This window comes from Neoarius graeffei, chromosome 12 (assembly GCF_027579695.1).
Source record: "Neoarius graeffei isolate fNeoGra1 chromosome 12, fNeoGra1.pri, whole genome shotgun sequence".
Taxonomy (NCBI): Eukaryota; Metazoa; Chordata; class Actinopteri; order Siluriformes; family Ariidae; genus Neoarius; species Neoarius graeffei.
In genome coordinates this window covers 48,194,504-48,217,046 of record NC_083580.1, presented here as the reverse complement: position 1 = coordinate 48,217,046, position 22,543 = coordinate 48,194,504, and the positions used below count along the sequence as shown (strand labels likewise).

The 22,543-nt window shown below is 41.3% G+C and overlaps 1 protein-coding gene across 3 annotated transcripts in view; it reads left to right on the top strand.

Moving 5' to 3' along the window:
- The window catches only part of fyb1b (FYN binding protein 1 b), a 78,797-nt gene that overhangs the window by 12,629 nt on the left and 43,625 nt on the right, over positions 1 to 22,543 (top strand). For all 3 annotated transcript variants that reach the window (XM_060935948.1, XM_060935947.1, XM_060935949.1), the window contains exons 2-3: positions 2,151 to 3,084; positions 17,897 to 17,996. In XM_060935948.1, coding sequence (XP_060791931.1) covers positions 2,151 to 3,084; positions 17,897 to 17,996 — 1,034 coding nt within the window. The remainder of the gene's footprint in view (positions 1 to 2,150; positions 3,085 to 17,896; positions 17,997 to 22,543) is intronic.

Here is a 22,543-nt window from a genome sequence, read left to right as displayed (position 1 = left end):
TTTGCATGTTCTGTCCGTGTGGGTTTCCTCTGGGTGCTCCGGTTTCCCCCACAGTCCAAAGACATGCAGGTTAGGTTAACTGGTGATTCTAAATTGACCGTAGGTGTGAATGTGAGTGTGAATGGTTGTCTGTGTCTATGTGTCAGCCCTGTGATGACCTGGCGACTTGTCCAGGGTGTACCCCGCCTTTTGCCCGTAGTCAGCTGGGATAGGCTCCAGCTTGCCTGCGACCCTGTAGAAGGATAAAGCGGCTAGAGATAATGAGATGAGATGAGACATAAAAAAATAGATTTTGACTTAGTTTCTAAGAGCAATGTTCGTTTCCAGAGCATATATCCAAAACTATTAATGATATGGATTTGAAATTTGGTATACACATTAACAAGGTGATGTTACAGGTTCCGTCCATCCAGCTGTCTATCAGTCCGTCTGGCCGGCTGTCCGTCCGGTCACATTTTTGTTTCTGGGCCATATCTTTAAAACTACTGAAGATATCTTCATGAAACTTTGTATACATATCAAGCAACATGTGAACTGATGCCTTTTGCTATTTTGGATTTTTGAAAAAAAAAGTATTTTTCAAATTTTTACATAAAAATTTGATTTTGACTTAGTTTCTAAGAGCAATGTTCGTTTCTGGAGCATATATCCAAAACTATTCATGATACGGATTTGAAATTTGGTACACATGTTAACAAGATGATGTAGATGTGCCTTTTCATAATAAGAAATTTGAGAAATTTAAATTTTTCATGTTTCCATGGAAACAATTTCAGACTTAGTCTCTCAGGTTAGTCTTAGGGGTAGGTTTTTTTTTCTGGAGCAGAACTTAAAAACTATGGTATGGTCTTGAAAGTTGGTATATATGTGTTGATTAAGTAATGTATATGTGCCTTTTGATACTAAGAAATGTGAGAAATTTTAATTTTTGGCTCACCTGGACCAAAGGTCTGGTGGGTTTATGCCATGGGCTGCTGAGGCCAGTGTAAAGAGGTAGGGTTGGTTTCCTGCAGCAGAACTTGAAAAATGTGACAAATAATATCTTGAAACTTGGTATGTAGTTGGTATATAGGGCGGGGGATATAGATGACTCTGTCTTCTTGGGTTTTTTTTATTGAACTATTCCTTTATGCCTATTTCAAGCCAAAGACCAGAGTTGGACCTGATTTATTTGACCAGTGTTCAACCCTTCTTTTGTCAATTCAAACCAAGTGAGTCACCACGGGTTCATCCCTGGTCATGACAGTTCGTATAGGACCTGGTTCACCACCTGAGAGAGATGCAAAATAGTTAACTCACCAGCTAGAAATATCTCACACACATACTCTGTGTCTGGCTTTCACACACGTTTATTTTGCATGCACAAAGGAATCTAAATACTTTTATTCACGTTCTCATTATATGGGGTGCCAACTTCACTGAGGTTTAATTCACCACTTGCAAGGGGTTGTGTATGTGTATGCATGCAAAATGGTGTGAACTGGTGCTTGTGTGTATTTTAATTTCATAAACACGGCATGCATGGGTAGAAACTGAGCACAGGTGCACGCTTTATTTCAATTGCAGTGTTTTCACCTGTTGTTGTTTGCATGTCCTACTCATGCCCGCACTGCAAAACTTTAACAGAGAAAAAAGTGGTGCGTGCAGGTTCTCTTGTTTAACGTGCTCGAAAATAAACTGCAATACAGTTTGTAAATTTGCAGTCGGGAGTTGTTCTCCTGTGTGTGTGTGTGTGTGTGTGTGTGTGTGTGTGTGTGTGTGTGTGTGTGTGTGTGTGTGTTGAGTTTTGTAAGTGCCTGGCAGAGCAAAGCACTGAAAGCACTTTTTGCCCCCATGTGCATGAGATTCATTAGTCCTGCCCCAGCTGGTAGTGACCCAGGTCGTGCAATTCACATTGAAATTGACCCTTGTCTTACCCGAGTCTGTCCCACCTCGAGAGGTGGGTCAGAAAACTGAGTTGGACAATGCAGGTTAACCCTTTCAAACATAAATCAAGGGTATAACCCTGGTTGACCACTCAGTATGAAAGGGGTACAAGTGTGTAAAACAAGTAAAGAGGTAAATTTTGTGATAAATACTTAAACGACCTTTAGCATGTCCTACTTCTACTTCTAATCCTCTTACTCTTGGTTTGTGGTCTCCATTTGCAGGACAACATATCAGATGTGAAAGCCATTCGGGCTCGTTTTCAGACTGCAGGTGTCTCAATGGAAGGAAGTGCTGCAACACGTCCAAAGACCACTGTCCACCCAACTCTATCAGGTCCTACATTGCCATCCAAAAAACCTGCACTGGAGGTCAGCCTCTCAGGTGGTGCTGCTGCTGCTAACTCCACCAACTCTAAACCCAGCTATGTGAAGAACATGGTCTCCAACAACAGTGCATTAGAGTCATGGGAGTCTCCAAAGCCTAAAGCCTTGGCCAGCAGGTTTGAGAATGCAAATGCAAATGAGGATAACAAACCCCCATTTGCTAAACCCTTGAAACCAAAACCACCAGATTCAAACCAGAATGGTGACCCAAAGCCTAAGGTACTCTTACAGAAGCCAGTGATAACAGAGGCCAAGAGCACATTCCCCAAGCCACCACTTATGACAACCAAACCTTTCAGGAGTCCTAAACCTGAGAACAATGAAAGCACTGTGAATGCCACCCCTACCCCTCCAAAAATGCCTGCAACTCCTAAACCAAAGAGTACCATCAACATAATTCGGCAGCAGCCAGAAGACAATAAGGAAGAGGAAGATGCAGCAAAACCATTTTCAAAATCAAATCTGAAGCATTCCAGCTTCCGTGCTGCCCAAAATCTCTTCAGCAAAGCAGAAGAAGCAGCAAAGGAGGAGTCCAAATCCCAAATCCCAAAAGAATCACAAATGCCAGGCCCTTTTGTCCCCCGAAAAAAACCTAGCTTCAAGGCCAAACCCTGTGGGCCTGATGCACAGACAGCAAAAGATGATCCTTTCGCCCCAAAAAGAAAACCACTGACTAACCTTCTTGCTCTCGGCAGTGCGCCAAGCAAACCTAACAGACCACCAAAAGTCAACCTTGAGAAGTTCAAGAAGGGTGCAGAACCTCAAGGTGAAGGTGAGTGCAGAATAAGCTTTTCCTCTCATTTGTTAGTCTGAAGTGATAAAATTGTTGCTACCTAAAGGACTGTCTTGATTAGGTCATCTTTGATCTTACGTAAGTAAAACATAGTAATAAGGCATGTCCAGGATCAAACATTCCCACTTCTAGCAGTCTGAACTACTTCTACCAATACATACTGATATTGTATCTGAGACCAAACAGCCTCAGGCTAGTGACCAGAACAGTTTCTGATGTCAACTTCCTTTTTCCTTTCAAGACGAGTGTGCGCATCACATGGTATAGTGTGACATCTTCTCATGGTCACAGCTTCTCACTGTGTGGCGCCCCAGAATGTCCTGTGGTTAATGATCTATCAGTTAGTCTATTTACAGGCTTTTATCTCACAACTCAGGCAGCTCTTATTTATCTTATTTATCATGTACACTTTCACAAGTTGACTTGCAATAATTATATTTTCAAACATTATGAATTATTACTCACTAGTTTGGATGGAACCTAAGTTCCAGGTTTATTGGTATATTAGTTTTAAAACATTGTTTAAAAATAGTTCTGTGATCACTGCATATACATTAAACTTCCTTTGTGCCATTTTATTGTCAGCTGAAGTACAAAACCAGGAAGCCCAAAATGGGAACAAAGTTGAGAGAAGGCTTTCGTTTTAGACCTTGCTGTATTAGTTAGATCCTGCTTCAGTGTGAATAGTACTGTAACAGAGTTCAGCTGGTTTGTGATGACCAGTGTTAGCAGATTCTGTGTTAGCAATACTGTTGGGAAAGACACGCTCCATGCGTTCTACTCATCTGATACAAGAAAACTGACACAAGCACAAGTAAATTAATTTTTGCAGTGAGGTTACCTAGATTTTACACATGGTCATATTAATGCAACTTGTATCTGGACTGTATAGTGAGAAGATTTTACCCACATGTATTTACACTTTGATCAAATGCATCTTCGGTCAGACAGACTGAAAAAACATTTGCTATATTATGCATATAGTTGTATTAATATCCAAATCCGCTTATAACATTGTCGCTATTATTATTTTTTCCTTTAGAAGAAGATGGTTGCAAATATCATGAATCATTTTTAACTTTCATTATATTATCTTCCATAAACTGATCTGACTCTAGTTAGACCATTTAATTTTACTGAGTTACTTGATACTATGCAATCAACATAATACTATAATTATGATCAATCAAATCAATAATAATTTATTTATATCACACACAGAAATTGAGTTACACACAAAAAGTAATACATACAAAGGATATAATGTTGCCTAGACATAACTAATAAGCTAATCCAGCTAGGCAGCAAACTGGCTAAAGGACTTTATCGCGCTCATAGTATGTTAGCTTTAATAATAATAATAATAATAATAATAATAATAATCTCATCTCATTATCTCTAGCCACTTTATCCTGTTCTACAGGGTCGCAGGCAAGCTGGAGCCTATCCCAGCTGACTAGGGGTGAAAGGCGGGGTACACCCTGGACAAGTCGCCAGGTCATCACAGGGCTGACACATAGACACAGACAACCATTCACACTCACATTCACACCTACGCTCAATTTAGAGTCACCAGTTAACCTAACCTGCATGTCTTTGGACTGTGGGGGAAACCGGAGCACCCGGAGGAAACTCACGCGGACACGGGGAGAACATGCAAACTCCGCACAGAAAGGCCCTCGTCGACCACGGGGATCGAACCCGGACCTTCTTGTTGTGAGGTGACAGCGCTAACCACTACACCAACGTGCCGCCTAATAATAATAATAATAATAATAATAATATTAAAATTAATAATAAATGTAATAATAGCTTTAAATTTAACGTTGTGTTTATTTAGGAGTGGCACAGTGGTGTAGCAGTTAGCACTGTCGCCTCACAGCAAGAAGGTCCTGGGTTCGAGCCCAGCAGCCGGCGAGGGCCTTTCTGTGTGGCGTTTGCATGTTCTCCCCATGTCCGCGTGGGTTTCCTCCGGGTGCTCCGGTTTCCCCCACAGTCCAAAGACATGCAGGTTAGGCTAATTGGTGGCTCTAAATTGACCTTAGGTGTGAATGTGAGTGTGAATGGTTGTTTGTTTCTGTGTCAGGCCTGCAATAACCTGACGACTTGTCCAAGGTGTACCCCGCCTCTCACCCATAGTCAGCTGGGATAGGCTCCAGCCCGCCTGCGACCCTGTAGAACAGGATAAGCAGCTACAGATAATGGATGGATGGGTGGATGGATGTGTTTATTTATAGACAACAAAGCAGCTTGTTGTCTAATCCAATCAGCTAACATTACTGCGTCTACCAAACTGATCTTATCAGCTATGTTGCAAGTTGAATAAAAGATCGACAAAAAAAAGTTTGCAAACCCTTAGATTTAACTCTCACTATTCAATTTTTTGATAATTCAAATGGTGAACTAGCCTCTACCTTAGATTTACATTTCCCAACGCCAAGTGCCCTCAGAAACACTCACATTTATATCATATTTTCTTGCATAAACAAAAATGTAATAAACAGGGTTCCCGCGAGGTCTTAAAAAGTCTTAAAAGCATTGAATTCGAGAATTTGGAAATAATACCTTGAAAAGCCTTGAAAAAGCATTGAATTTTAATGTGTAGGTCTTAAATTTGTGCACCGATGATAATTTGTATTTTAGCATTGTTCATTACTTAAATACCCCAGCAGGCGTTATTTTTTCGTCATTGTTTTAGTAAATGAGGCACGAGTGGCCAAGTAGCCAATAGTGGTGGAACTGGAGTTGTGGGCGGAACAATTACGCGCGCACACTGACTGAGGTAGCTGCTAATAGTTTACAGCTGGCGATTAATGGAAATTCGGAAAGTCAGGGAGGTGGAAGCAGGCTAAACGATAACTCGACGGTGTAAAAATGGGCAAATGTAAGTTTAACCAGTTATGGCTACATCATAGTTCATTTCGAGAATGGGTTAAACCAGTGGATGGTGACATATTCGCAGCTTTTTGTTCAGTTTGCAAAAGGACGTTTAAATTGGGCACAATGGGCGTTAAGGCGCTGGATTCTCACGCGCAGTCTTCAAAACACATGGCTCTTCTCAATGATAAACGGCAAACGCCGTCTGTTTCATCTGTGTTTCGGCCAGCTGTTGACGTTAGCCAGCTGGTACCTAGCCAACTACCTAGCACGGCTAAGGATGGCCAGTCTGTTGCCGCTACAGTAGTCCCTAGTACTAGAGTTGATTTGCGGACAACACTCGGTTCAACACCTACGATGAAGGCTGAGGTGTTGTGGACGCTACACACAGTAGCCCAACACCAGTCCTACAATGGCAACGAAGGTGTCTCCGAGCTATTTAAATTAATGTTCCCGGATTCAGACATTGCCCAGAGCTTCAGGTGTGGTGCTGACAAGACGGCCTACATCGCCAAGTATGGGCTGGCCATTCACATCAAGGACGAGCTGGTGTCGAAAATCAACCAATCGCCGTTCGTATTGATGTTCGACGAGAGCATGAATGTAACCACGAAAACAAAACAGCTGGACGTCCATGTGCGGTTTTGGTCAGAAGGACAGGTTAGGTCCAGATATTTTGGCTCCCAGTTCATGGGTCATTCCACCGCCAAAGACCTTCTGTCACACTTAAAAGTAAGCACAAACTATTATTATTATTATTATTATTATGATGATGATGATTATTGTTATTATTTTTAATATTTTGTATTGTGGTGGTGTTCGGTGAGTACTCTGTACATCATCCTTTGCGCATTTTCACATTTTTCTAAGAAACGAGTACACACAACTTGAGATGTTTGTTTCCGGTGAATTATGGTGAACTGCGATAAAGGTCTTAAATTTGTGGATTATTGGTCTTAAAAAGCCTTGAAAAAGCCTTGAATTTGACTTGAAGAAACTTGTAGGAACCCTGAATAAAGTTACTCAGTTATCCTATCGGCCAATCATGTAGCAGCAGCACATGCAGATACAGGTCGAGTTTCAGGTAATGTTCACATCAAACATCAGAAAAGGCGTTAAAGTGTGATCTCTGTGACTTTAACTGTGGTACGATTGTTGGTACCAGATGGGCTGGTTTGAGTATTTGGTTTTGAGAAAAATGGCCAGATTGCTTCAAGGTGCCAGGCATGGACGTCACTAGGATTGAGAGATGGGTGGGGGCTTAGCCCCAGGAGTGTGTTCAGTAATGCACGTGCGCGCCAAAAATTTTTTTATTGCTCCTCCATAGGCTTCGTCAATTATTCATTATTTGAAGAACATTTATCAGAATCTGTTATCTGGATCACTTTCTTTTTCTACCCTGCTATTTCTCTCCTAAGTCTTCAGGATATCTTCTTAAAATAAGTCTAAATCAGTTCATTAGAGGCTGGGGCTATGTTTATGAAGAAAGATGTTTGCAAATATCTCCATCAATGCATTTGGTAAAAATTAATTAGGTTATATTCAAAATAAAGCTATTTATTTCAGTCTGATGCACTGAACAGGAGACAACATAATGGTGTGGTGCTTTATTTAATTAGTTTAGTTACAACTAGCTTAGGCGGCACAGTGGTGTAGTGGTTAGCGCTGTCGCCTCACAGCAAGAAGGTCCGGGTTCGAGCCCCGTGGCCGGCGAGGGCCTTTCTGTGCGGAGTTTGCATGTTCTCCCCGTGTCCACGTGGGTTTCCTCCGGGTGCTCCGGTTTCCCCCACAGTCTAAAGACATGCAGGTTAGGTTAACTGGTGGCTCTAAATTGACCGTAGGTGTGAATGTGAATGGTTGTCTGTGTCTATGGTGGGGTTTACATTAGACCGTATCAGCGGATCATCAGATTAACGTTTTTAAAAACGATTAGCGTGCACACAGCAACGCCAATACACGATTCGCGTGCACACAGCAACGCCAATACACGGATACGCTAATCACATGACTAATTCGGCACGTAAGTTGAAATGTGTCAGTGCGGCTCATCGCTTCCTCCTCAGCGGCTGCACTCCAAATCACTCCACCCTGAACAGCGAGTGCCCTCTGGAGGGTGCGCACTCCGGCCCTGCGCAGCTCACAGAGCGCGCGAGTGAAGCGCACGAGCAGTGATTCGGGACTGAGCCGCTGTGCGCAAGTCACTCACCACTTGCAAGTGGAAGGATGGCAAGCCTAAAGACAATCATAACTACACAATGGGCAGTATTTGCATCAGTATTTGCAGTATTTTCATACTTTTATACTCTTTAATGAAAGGTGATACAAGGCGGAAGTCCGCGTCGTTTTTCAGCAGTCGCGTCACATGACCAACGCCAGCGAATCAGGAAGGTGGATGTCACAGTGACGTTGTCCAATGACGACGCCAGCTAGAGCTCAGCACAGCGTATCCGTGTATTCTCAATGTTTACACAGCAGCTCTGGACACGATCTGGATTGAATACGTGGACCCTGGCGGATTCCTGTTTCCCGGCGTTTCCAGGCGTTTTAATGTAAACGGACAGTGCATCCGCGAAGAAAACGAGACAGATACGGTCTAATGTAAACTTGGCCTATGTGTCAGCCCTGTGATGACCTGGCGACTTGTCCAGGGTGTACCCCGCCTTTCGCCCGTAGTCAGCTGGGATAGGCTCCAGCTTGCCTGCGACCCTGTAGAACAGGATAAAGCGGCTAGAGATAATGAGATGAGATGAGATGAGACAACTAGCTTAGTTCAAAATCCTAGTGAAATCTGACAATACAGACAAATATGAATGTTTCTCAAACATTTATTCTGCCAAATGAGAATACAGTATACCTTAACCCTTTGGGGGACACTTAGTTTTCAGAGCAGATATCAAACAAATAAATAAGCTTAAATTGATAGTGAAGTTTAGAAAGAAAATTTGCTCACCATTTCTGTCCTACCTCAAAAACAGCTTTCAATATTTAAGTGCTAGCTGGAGCTACTTTACGAGATGGGCTAAAACACAAAGAAAAAAACTAAGGTCTTACTTTGTCTTACTTAGTTTAGCCCAAAATATAAGTTGTCATAAGTTGTCAAGTTGTACAACATCACAGGAAAGATGAACATCCTTGAGACTATTTCACAGTACGCAGCTACCTGTACATTCTTATAAACTCAATGTGTATGTCTGACTGAGTCTTACATAACAGAGTTTTAATATAAGTAACAGCGATATGTTAGAGAACAGAGGAGGAAATGTCCTTAAATCAACAATTAAAGACAAAATTACAGTATAGAACTAAGTAGAAGAACTTATAATACAGAAAGTCAACTATCCATTCTTATCACTGTTGTGAACTGAATATGAAACAAGGGGCTAGTTTATGCCATGCAAGACGGTTCATTCAACAGAAACAGAGGTGCACTAAAGGTGTTGATCGGACAGGAGCAGCTGAGTGGGCCATCGCTTGCCATTTGCTTTTATCCAAGCTTGATTAAGGCATATAAATATGGGGATTACTTTATTTTCACTCTTATATCATTCAACTGGAGGTGGATAGCCTACTGTGCATGTTGTCTTTTTTACCTCCGCCAAGGAGGTTATGTTTTCGGTAGTGTTGGTTTGTTTGTTTGTTGGTTGGTTGGTTTGTCTGTTAGCAACATTACGGAAAAAGTAATGAACGGATTGCTCTGAAATTTTTTCCAGAGGTGTGACTGGGCACAAGTAACAATCCATTAAATTTTGACGGTGATCCGGATCACCTTCTGGATCCTGGATTTTTTTAAAGGATTCTTGGCGGAGGTCTGCGCTCTCCGAGTGCTTTTTCTAGTTTCTTTTTATTCGGTGGGTTTTTGATAGCCTGCACATCAGTGCTGATATGGTGATTTCTGACACACCCACCAAACGAAAGAAAACAAACTCAGAAGCCTGTTGCAAAGGCCAATGCGGTCACAATGTTTTGAAATGTTTTCCTACAGTTTCCATTCTTATGCAACGTGTTGTCATCTTTAACTCGAGGAAAGCGTTGTGGACTACTACGTTGCGGCCAAATAGGCTACCTCATTCAATTAGTGGCCTAGATCAAACCGTAGCTAAACCGTCTCAAAACGGTGCATTGGTTGAACTCAGCCCTGTTTTCTCTGTTGACATTTACTGACCTTGACCACGCAGACCTCTTCAGCATCAGCTCCCTTGTCACTCTCCTATTCCTCACTCACTCTCTTAAAAAATCGTCGTATATCCATCTAGCCAATGAATTGAAAGGACACATTAAATCTTCTCTCGCCATAACTATTGCTACTAATGGCATTTAGTTTTCACTCGCAATAGTTGAAGAACATACCAATACACAGATGGGACAGAATATAGAAAGAAGAAACCTTTATTATTCGTCACATGCACACTTCAAGCACAGTGAAATTCATCCTCTGCATTTAACCCATCTGAAGCAGTGAACACACGCGCACACACTCAGAGCAGTGGGCAGCCACACCAGAGCACCCGGGGAGCAGTCAGGGGTCAGGTACCTTGCTCAAGGGCACCTCAGCCCAAGGCCGCCCCACGTCAACCTAACTGCATGTCTTTGGACTGTGGGGGAAACCGGAGCACCCGGAGGAAACCCACGCAGACACGGGGAGAACATGCAAACTCCACACAGATCGGCCCTCACCGGCCACTGGGTTCGAACCTGGAACCTTCTTGCTGTGAGGCAACCGTGCTAACCACTACACCACCACCGACAGTTAAAGCTGTCAAGTTTAACTGTTCACGCTAATATTGGCTAACATTTTCCATAAAGTTCAATTTAGCTGCCATAATGTTAAAAGGGACAAGTAGCCTACAACATCACATTTTCTTCCCCTTAGATAAACGTAGGTAACGTTAAGCAATTAACAATGACTGACATCAACTTACAATTTCTTGTTCACTGTATCATTCATTGTGAATTAAGTCCTCTTCTTCTCTTAACAACTCTGCCGGCCTCAGGAACGTAACATTACAGCAAGTAGGCCTAATAACATACAGCTCCCGCCTGAACTGCGCATGTCCGCCTACCTGGCTATGCTGGGAAACATAACGATAATTTTATTTGTGTCGTAGCTAGAACTTGTAGACATATTATTGTTTGACTCGTTTTCTTGCTGGTTTGTGTTATGTGCAAGTCTGCACTATTTTCAATATACATACATACATACATACATACATACATACATACATACATATACAGGGCTCAAAATTCGAGGCGACTTAATTTGTCATTTGGCGAGTAATTCCTGTCACTAGCCAGCCCGGCTGGCTAGTTGAAAATAAAAAAAAGATATATGAAGCGAAGATTCAGACACACCGTCAACTAAAGCCGCCACATATTAAGCGTGTGCCGTGTCTGTGTTAATCGATGTGTTTATCGGCAGCCAGGAGAGCATTTTTTAAGGATTTTCCAGTAGGAGACCAACTGGTCTGGGCAATACAATCACAGGCCCCAGAGTCCATGCGGCTGCACCGCTGTGGCATATTCTGTGATGCAAAATGGTTCACCAATCACCATACAGACAAACACACTACAGTGACTACACAGCTATCAAGAGCAATTACCAAGCACAAATGTTATGTCAAAGACACTCAAAGTTACACAGTAATGACATCGGATTCTGACATCAGCCATCTCAGTAACCAAATTTTAGTTTTGTTTTTCTTAACCAACATGAGCTTGTGTGTATATCTTATAACATAGATCTTCGTTTTCCTTGTTAAATGTATATGTACATGGTACTTGGTTAATTAATTGCAACTGATTGAACCAAATGATAAGACATAACTTGGTTTAAAATTTGGTCTCCCAGTGAAGCTGGTTTGGCATTGACTAGGAGACCAAATCTGGCCACTGGGAGACCATTTGGTCTCCCAGTAACTATGCTAAAAAATGCTGTGGCAGGACGATCAGACTGTCGGTTTTTTCACTACTGCACATGCATATAACAGACATCCCAAGTCTCCTGGAAGTTCCGGGAGTCTCCCGCATATTGATAGTTGCTCCCTGATGCCCGCAAATTAGAGAATATCTCCCGGAATCTAGAGCAAGCGAGCAAGAGCGTGCAAGCGCAACATTAATGTCTGCATCACGCATATGACGGAGAGCGCGAGAGAGACTGCGCGTGTGCCTGTTCATGAAGCGCATGCTAGACAAAGAGCATCCTGATTGGTTTACAGACATCCCAACCTGCAGACCGGGGGAAAAAGTCCAATATATTATTATCTGTTGATATTATATTATGGTGCTCTGTGTTGTTCTCATTTATGTATTTAACAACAGTATCAAAATACTCCGGTTCTTGAAATAAATGTACATTAGTCATGAACAATGGTAACTACTCTCTTTTGTGTTATTTTTGACAGAAGTAAAATCAGGGGTGAAAGTAAGCCGGTCCTGGCCGGTCGGGCATACCACTAAAAGATTTGGCCGTACCGGAAAGAAAAATATACTGTCTCTGAAAAAAAAATGCACTTTCAGCATAACAACATGCCTGCTAACGTCAATTTACCAAAAGCAACACGTTTTCCTCAATATACATTGCATATAACTCGTTCTGACCTGTCTCTGAATTCTGTCTGAAGTGAATTCCTTCCGTGTTTCACTCGACAGACAACGTGCGAGATAGTGCATGTAGCCCACTGCTTAACCCTTTGATGCAAAACATGGGTCAAAAGTGACCCGGCTGAGTTTTTATCTTCTATATCTTTGCAATAAATTAATTCCATCATTCAGTATTCAAGGTATTCCTCAATTAACTTGTTTTTGATCATCATACATCCTTATTTTATTTTTTCCTTTCTTACTTTTTGAATAAAAACCCTTTTTGTATCACTACCCTTCTAATGCACAACATGGGTCAAAAACGACCTGCATTCATTTTGCAGGTTATTTCATGTATGGCTGAGTGTTTCTATGATATACTTTTGAAATAAATTCATTTTGTCATTTACTTTTCAAAATATGCAGTAAATATCTTGTTTTTGTCTAGCACAAATCATCATTTTTATTTTTCCTTTCTTAAGTTATGAACAAGCACAGCTTTTGTAATTCTACATCAAGTTTACACACATGGGTCAGAAACGACCCGCATGCATTTACAGTACTACAGCGTTTGGTGGGAACTGTGAATTGTGCTTGTGTCAGACATTTCACAGCTCAGCACAGCGCCCTTTGCCCATCTAATACATGGAAGTAATGTTTTTCAATTGTTCTAACATTACCTTAGAAAAAAATTGATTATGTTTCGGTTACCTTGAGAGTGAGTAGATTACTTGTCAGAAAGTTACAAGTAATTACTATTAGCTACCTAGCTGTTGACATATTCTGCTTTAGTTAGCTAATTTTATTGTAGTTGGCTTAGCTAACTACATAGTTAATAAATAAATAACTGGCCCCATTCACTGCTAAAGTAATTACTTGAAACAAATTATTATTAGGCGGCACGGTGGTGTAGTGGTTAGCGCTGTCGCCTCACAGCAAGAAGGTCCGGGTTCGAGCCCCGTGGCCGGCGAGGGCCTTTCTGTGCGGAGTTTGCATGTTCTCCCCGTGTCCACGTGGGTTTCCTCCGGGTGCTCCGGTTTCCCCCACAGTCCAAAGACATGCAGGTTAGGTTAACTGGTGACTCTAAATTGACTGTAGGTGTGAATGTGAGTGTGAATGGTTGTCTGTGTCTATGTGTCATCCCTGTGATGACCTGGCAACTTGTCCAGGGTGTACCCTGCCTTTCGCCTGTAGTCAGCTGGGATAGGCTCCAGCTTGCCTGCGACCCTGTAGAACAGGATAAAGCGGCTAGAGACAATGAGATGAGAATGAAATTATTATTATAGTATTAAGACATTTAATTTTAAATCATACTTGGATGACCCATGTGTAGTAATATAAAAAGTATTTTTGTTCATAAAGTAGGAAAGAAAAAATTAAATTAATGATTTGTGGTAATTAAAGGTCCCATGGCATGGTGGTTTGTTGATGCTTTAAACGGGCTCGTGGAGGCTTCCGGATGTTATATCCGCAGCCTTTCTCGAAATGAAACCTCGGCACGTAAATATAGCCTCCTGGGAGAAAGCCCCATTTCAGCGCTTTTCCCAGTGCGTCGTTTTGCTAATGAGAAGCAGGAGGCGGGGAAGGGTAGAGGGTGGGGGCGGGCCATGAGGGGAGGGGGAGGGGCTTAACCAAGCTGCGCACACACATACTCGCTGCTATCAGCGCCTGTAGCCACGCTGCTAAGACAAAACCCCATTCTCCCTTGGACTCCTTTCGTAAACTCAACGTGACACAGAGAACAGAGAGTGAGAGTGTTCGGAGTGGTAGTTTACGAACGTATAATACCCTAGGCTTGAACACGCACTCCATAACCAAAGAGGATAGAAGCAGCAACTACAGCAATATATCGCTTATCCAACAGAAGACATGCATTGCGGAGCAATAGTCAAACATAAGCTCATAAGTTACAGTCAATTTCCAGACTAAACTCAGTTTAACAGAGCATGCTGCATGCTCTTTAGTTTTGTAGCGCAGGTTACCTGGCTAACTGCAGGAAGCAGTTAGCTGCACAGCTAATGTAGCCATTGCTAGGCTAACGCACCGATTTTAAAACACGGCAAAACGACCAGTTATACACTTACTTGTTCTGTGTTTGTTGCTGATGCGGCAGGGATGCTTGGTACGGACCCAGGCTTCAGTGACAGTTGATGTGCAAAACCTGCCCTTTACTGTCCCAAGTTGTGGAAACATTCCTCAGGAAAATGCTTCCGACAAACATACACCGTCTTAGGTAGACTCGACGGTGTATTATTGAAGTAAATAAAATTAAGCCACTGCGTCTTCAGGGGCTCTCCCGTCGGCAGTAAAAACAGACTCTTTTCTGTGTTGTCACATCCATGTACAGCGCAATTTCCATGTTTCGCTCGCTTAGGTGATGCCATGTTGTTGTTGTCCTCTCTCTATGGTCTCCTCACTACAACTGGGCGGGGCAATCCATACAGTGGGTGGGAATCCAGAGGGGGGGCGTGGGGATCATCTCCCTTGCTGACGTAGTAAAGGGAAGAGCTTATCAACGCGTCGTTTTGACGCGCCATTCTCAAATGTTGGGCATAGTTTGGTTTACACATTATGAAATTTCTAGCCACTGGGGTGACTTAAGAAGGTCAGAGGAACTCATTTTAACGTTAAAAAAACTCAGAAAGTGAAAATTTCATGCTATGGGACCTTTAAAAACAAGATATTTAAAGAATACTTGGAATATTCAATCATAAAATAAATTGATTTCAAAAGATAGAGCAAAGAAAAACTCAGTCAGCATGAAATAACCTGGAAAATGAATGCGGGTCATTTTTGACCTATGTTGTGTATTAGAAGGGGTGTGCATATGTTTTGCATCAAAGGGTTAACCATTTTGCACCAACGTGCGCAGCTGGTATCCAAAGTGTTTTAGTAGACAGAATGTCCAAAATGAAAAGTTCGTTTTCAACTGTTCAGCTAAAAAAAATGTTATTAAAACGATTGTGTTTTTGAAATGATGTGTTTGCAATTTATTTATAATCAAAAACTGATACAGGTGGATGAAAGAGTGATAGTGTGATAAAAAAGTACTATACTAGTACTATAGAGATAAGAAGTCCTAGTGAATGCTTGATAAGTAGACAATAATAAATAATTAGGTGTATTTTTCAGCGCTCGCTGTGCGCGCACTATGACTCAAAATAATAGTAACAGCAAGAAATAAAATTTACTTTCACCCCTGAGTAAAATTCATACATGAACAAATTTTGGCGAGTTGATTTTCTGTTTGGCTAGTTACTTTGGAAGGTAACTAGTCCGGCTGGCTGGTGAAAAAATACGAATTTCGAGCCCTGATATATATATATATATATATATATATATATATATATATATATATATATATATATATAAACACTGAAAATTATAGGGGGGCTTGGAAACATTTTAGGGGGCCTTAAGCCCCCCTAAAATTGACCTAACGACGTTCATGCTTCTTCGGTTCTGTCTGACTTGTGGGGAGTTCCAGGTATTTATCCTCTAGTGGACCAAAAGCAAACCTAGGGAGAGTCGTTGAGCTCACATGGGTCGTTGACCCTCTCAGGTGGGGTTTACATTAGACCGTATCAGCGGATCATCAGATTAACGTTTTTAAAACGATTAGTGTGCACACAGCAACGCCAATACACGATTCGCGTGCACACAGCAACGCCAATACACAGATACGCTCGGCTCCGCAGGCATCCTGCGCTCCAAATCACTCCGCCCTGAACAGCGAGTGCCCTCTGGAGGGTGCGCACTCCGGCCCTGCACAGCTCACAGAGCGCGCGAGTGAAGCGCACGAGCAGTGATTCGGGACTGAGCCACTGTGTCTGTGATCCCAGTGCATATCGGGCATGCGCGTCACTTACCACTTGCAAGTGGAAGGATGGCAAGCCTAAAGACAATCATAACTACACAATGGGCAGTATTTGCATCAGTATTTGCAGTATTTTCATACTTTTATACTCTTTAATGAAAGGTGATACAAGGCGGAAGTCCGCGCCGTTTTTCAGCAGTCGCGTCACATGACCAACACCAGCGAATCAGGAAGGTGGATCTCACAGTGACATTGTCCAATGACGACGCCAGCTAGAGCTCAGCACAGCGTATCCGCGTATTCTCAATGTTTACACAGCACCGGACCAGACACGATCTGGATTGAATACGTGGACCCTGGCGGATTCCTGTTTCCCGGAGTTTCCAGGCGTTTTAATGTAAACAGACAGTGCATCCGCGAAGAAAACGAGACAGATACGGTCTAATGTAAACTTGGCCTCGGCCATCCTGTAGGTTGTTAGGGTCACTGGAGGCTGGGTGTGAATGGTATTAGCAGTCTAGAGGGTCATTAGGGTGATCTGTGGGTCGTTGGCTCTCTCTGCTATCATGCGAGTCGTTGAAGTCAGTTGAGTTTTGGTGTGGATATGTATTCAGTTTTCTGGGAAGTGTGCCAAGGACTACATTGTAGGTGGCTGATAAGTGGTGTCTCAGCCCACCGGTCATTCCAGGTTGATGAAGATGGCTTCTTTTACTCCTCTTTAGTGGTTTAAAGACCAGTGATTTGAAAGAGGAGTAAAAGAAGCCATCTTCGTTGTCATTACGATCAGAAAGTGTAATGTAGTGAAGATGCTTAATTAATTCATTTTAAATATGTTTTGTTCTCTCTATAAATAAAAGTATGATTATTTAATTATAATCAAAAAAGTAACATTACTGTGAACTGTGTACTCAAGTACCATAATGAGAATACATGTAGCTTGTTGCTTTTCACGTCTGCATTTATATTTTACTGCATAAATTCTCATTTATGTGTTTTTGAGTATCAGGATTATGTCTGGATGCAGATTATAAACATAAAAATAAAAGTCTAAATGCACTTTCATGAAAAATGGAAACATCGGATTGCTCTCACTGCTTTAAGAGGTCTTACATACCTTTTATCCAAGTTGTACAGGTGTAAAGGTATTCGTCTCTCCAAGCCACATTTGACAGCCTAAACCTGTCCCAACAGGTGACACACACACAACAAGAATGTTGAAGCCTGTAAAATGTTAGCGAGTTACAAAATAACACTTTTTATGCAGCTAAAATCTTATTCATAAAGCAACAAACGTGGCGCAACACTGGAAGTGTAGACTCATGAATGTAATGAGCTCATGATGTGATGATTAGATAATGAGCATATTAACGTGTAATACAGAAAATGGGTTTCACTCTGTCGGTAAATGTGTTTCAAATAATGAAATTAAATGAATTAAACACAGACTGATGGGATAAGTCCACAATAAGGAGTGGACAAGCAAAACTATGGTGTTTCTAAGTGATCTTTTTGGTTTTTTAGGACCTGAAATAAAGAAGGGAGGTCCTCCTCTACCTCCTCCAGCATCACATCCCAGCAGCCAAGTAGCTCCAACTTTGCCTCCACGACCTACAGGACCCATGTCAGTATTATCCCAATGTTTAATGCTCAATTTAGTGTGATTTAGCTCATTGAAATATGCATATGATATACACACATATAACACTGATTCCAAAAAAGTTGGGACAAAGTACAAATTGTAAATAAAAATGGAATGCAATGATGTGGAAGTTTCAAAATTCCATATTTTATTCAGAATAGAACATAGATGACGTATACAATGTTTAAACTGAGAAAATGTATCATTTAAAGAGAAAAATTAGGTGATTTTTAAATTTCATGACACCACCACATCTCAAAAAAGTTGGGACAAGGCCATGTTTACCACTGTGAGACATCCCCTTTTCTCTTTACAACAGTCTGTAAACGTCTGGGGACTGAGGAGACAAGTTGCTCAAGTTTAGGGATAGGAATGTTAACCCATTCTTGTCTAATGTAGGATTCTAGTTGTTCAACTGTCTTAGGTCTTTTTTGTCGTATCTTCCGTTTTATGATGCGCCAAATGTTTTCTATGGGTGAAAGATCTGGACTGCAGGCTGGCCAGTTCAGTACCCGGACCCTTCTTCTACGCAGCCATGATGCTGTAATTGATGCAGTATGTGGTTTGGCATTGTCATGTTGGAAAATGCAAGTTTTTCCCTGAAAGAGACGTCGTCTGGATGGGAGCATATGTTGCTCTAGAACCTGGATATACCTTTCAGCATTGATGGTGTCTTTCCAGATGTGTAAGCTGCCCATGCCACACACACTAATGCAACCCCATACCATCAGAGATGCAGGCTTCTGAACTGAGTGCTGATAACAACTTGGGTCGTCCTTCTCCTCTTTAGTCCGAATGACACAGCATCCCTGATTTCCATAAAGAACTTCAAATTTTGATTCGTCTGACCACAGAACAGTTTTCCACTTTGCCACAGTCCATTTTAAATGAGCCTTGGCCCAGAGAAGACGTCTGCGCTTCTGGATCATGTTTAGATACGGCTTCTTCTTTGAACTATAGAGTTTTAGCTGGCAATGGCGGATGGCACGGTGAATTGTGTTCACAGATAATGTTCTCTGGAAATATTCCTGAGCCCATTTTGTGATTTCCAATACAGAAGCATGCCTGTATGTGATGCAGTGCCGTCTAAGGGCCCGAAGATCACGGGCACCCAGTATGGTTTTCCGGCCTTGACCCTTACGCACAGAGATTCTTCCAGATTCTCTGAATCTTGTGATGATATTATGCACTGTAGATGATGATATGTTCAAACTCTTTGCAATTTTACACTGTCGAACTCCTTTCTGATATTGCTCCACTATTTGTCGGCGCAGAATTAGGGGGATTGGTGATCCTCTTCCCATCTTTACTTCTGAGAGCCGCTGCCACTCCAAGATGCTCTTTTTATACCCAGTCATGTTAATGACCTATTGCCAATTGACCTAATGAGTTGCAATTTGGTCCTCCAGCTGTTCCTTTTTTGTACCTTTAACTTTTCCAGCCTCTTATTGCCCCTGTCCCAACTTTTTTGAGATGTGTTGCTGTCATGAAATTTCAAATGAGCCAATATTTGGCATGAAATTTCAAAATGTCTCACTTTCGACATTTGATATGTTGTCTATGTTCTATTGTGAATACAATATCAGTTTTTGAGATTTGTAAATTATTGCATTCCATTTTTATTTACAATTTGTACTTTGTCCCAACTTTTTTGGAATCGGGGTTGTAATACACACACAGGAGGCTGTGAATATGTGGAGTTTTTTTGTCTTTATCCACCATGTAAGGAACAAATCTTGGGGGTGGACACACACTGTGTTCACATATATACCGGTACGATAGTGGTATAACTGTATCGATACAAAGTATACCGGTACAGTTTAGTGCATCTGTCCACACTAGCGAGAAACGTTTGCGGTTTTCTTTCACGGTAGTTGAAATGCGCGTGCGCGAAATGTTTCCGTGGTTACCGAGTAACTTCCTTCCGAGAATATGGCGGATGAAACAACGTGTGTGTGCTTTTTGTTGTCAATGTACAGTCTGTATTTCTGGTGGTCATTTATTCAGTCGAATCGTATAAAACGTGCGAGGCAGTTGAGAAAGAAACAAAGAAAACGAATCTCCCTTTCTCCCCCCTCACTTTCTCCCTCTTCCCTTCTCTTCCCCTCCCTTTATCTCCCTTTTCCCCTCTTCCTCCTTTCTTCATCCCTCTTTTCCCCTCCCTCCCTCCCTCCCTTTCTCCCCCCTTTCTTTGCTCCATGTAGCTCCACAGTTGTTTTGAGCCATTTTGACGTTTTATTTACAGCTGGAAAGCACGTGCGTATTGCCGGAAGAAGTAGGAATGGTTCATTGCGCATGCGCATTATATTTGTATCGATACAGAACCGCTTCATCTGTCCACACTACAGTGAAGCGCTACAGTACCGATACTGTACCGGTATGAAACCCAAACATTTATGGGTTTAGTACCGATACAGTTATACCGCTACAGTACCGGTATAGTTGCTAGTGTGGACAGGTGTTGCGGTACGAAAGTAGTATCGTATCGGTACAAAATCCCTAGTGTGGACAGGGTATTAGGGTTGTGCTTGTACAGGAAACTAATCAACGATAGGGTGGTGTGTGTGTGTGAGAGTGACATGGCCCAGTGTGAAGTAGAGTTACTGTTACCACCCAGAAGTTGATTAATTTCCTATAACAGCATGTCTCAGTGTTTTTTTTCCTCTCATGCTGCAGCGATTTGTTAAAGAACACCACATCATACGTTTTATCCATTTATAGTTCTGTTTAATGTTATAGAACATCCAAAAGACAAATTAGTTCCTGTTATCACTTACAGTAAAGCAGCTATAAACAGTTGTTCCCTCACCAACCTCTTTTTTCTTTCTCTCGAATTAAGAATGCAAAGAAAAACATAGTCATGTTAGAGAGAAACCACAACGTTTCTCAACTCCTCTGCCCTGAAGACTTTTGAAGAAAAAAAAACACTTCTCTAGCTTCACTATCAACAGTTACACATGGGGGGTTTTGTTTGTTTGTTTTTAATGGAGCAGCCGTCACGCAAGTTGCTGTGAGCTGCACTATTGTAAGAAGTGCTGGTGTGTGTGTGTGTGTGTGTGTGTGTGTACACACACACACACACACACACACACACACACACACACACACACACACAGTGGATATAAAAAGTGTACACACCCTGTTAAAATGATGGGTCTTTCTGATGTAAAAAAAAAAAAAAAGACCACAATAAATAATTTCAAAACTTTTCCCACCTTTAATGTGACCTATAACCTGTACAATTCAATTGAAAAACAAACAAATCTGTTAGGGGGAAAAACATAAAAAAAAAAAAAAAACGTACAATAAGCTGGTTGCATAAGTGTGCACACCCTTAAACCTTTGATGCAAAACATATGCACACCCCTTCTAATGCACAACATGGGTCAAAAAAAATGACCCGCATTCATTTTCCAGGTTATTTCATGCTGACTGAGTTTTTCTTTGCTCTATCTTTTGAAATCAATTTATTTTATGATTGAATATTCCAAGTATTCTTTAAATATCTTGTTTTTAATTACCACAAATCATTAATTTAATTTTTTCTTTCCTACTTTATGAAAAAAAATACTTTTTATATTACTACACATGGGTCATCCAAGTGTGATTTAAAATTAAATGCCTTAATACTATAATAATTTGTTTCAAGTAATTACTTTAGCAGTGAATGGGGCCAGTTATTTATTTATTAACTATGTAGTTAGCTAAGGCAACTACAATAAAATTAGCTATCTAAGGTAGAATATGTCAACAGCTCGGTAGCTAATAGTAATTACTTGTAACTTTCTGACGAGTAATCTACTCACTCAAGGTAACCTAAACATAATCAATTTTTTTCTAAGGTAATGTTAGAACAATTGAAAAACATTACTTCCATGTATTAGATGGGCAAAGGGCGCTGTGCTGAGCTGTGAAATGTCTGACACAAGCACAATTCACAGTTCCCACCAAACGCTGTAGTACTGTAAATGCATGCGGGTCGTTTCTGACCCATGTGTGTAAACTTGATGTAGAATTACAAAAGCTGTGCTTGTTCATACCTTAAGAAAGGAAAAATAAAAAATGATGATTTGTGCTAAACAAAAACAAGATATTTACTGCATATTTGGAAAAGTAAATGACAAAATGAATTTATTTCAAAAGTATATCATAGAAACACTCAGCCATCCATGAAATAACCTGCAAAATGAATGCAGGTCGTTTTTGACCCATGTTGTGCATTAGAAGGGTAGTGATACAAAAAGGGTTTTTATTCAAAAAGTAAGAAAGGAAAAAATAAAATAAGGATGTACAGTATGATGATCAAAAACAAGTTAATTGAGGAATACCTTGAATACTGAATGATGGAATTAATTTATTGCAAAGATATAGAAGATAAAAACTCAGCTGGGTCACTTTTGACCCATGTTTTGCATCAAAGGGTTAAACTAATACTTTGTTGAAGCACCTTTTGATTTAATTACAGCATTCAGTCTTTTTGGGTCGGAGTCTATCAGCCTGCCACATCTAGACGTGGCAATATTTGCCCA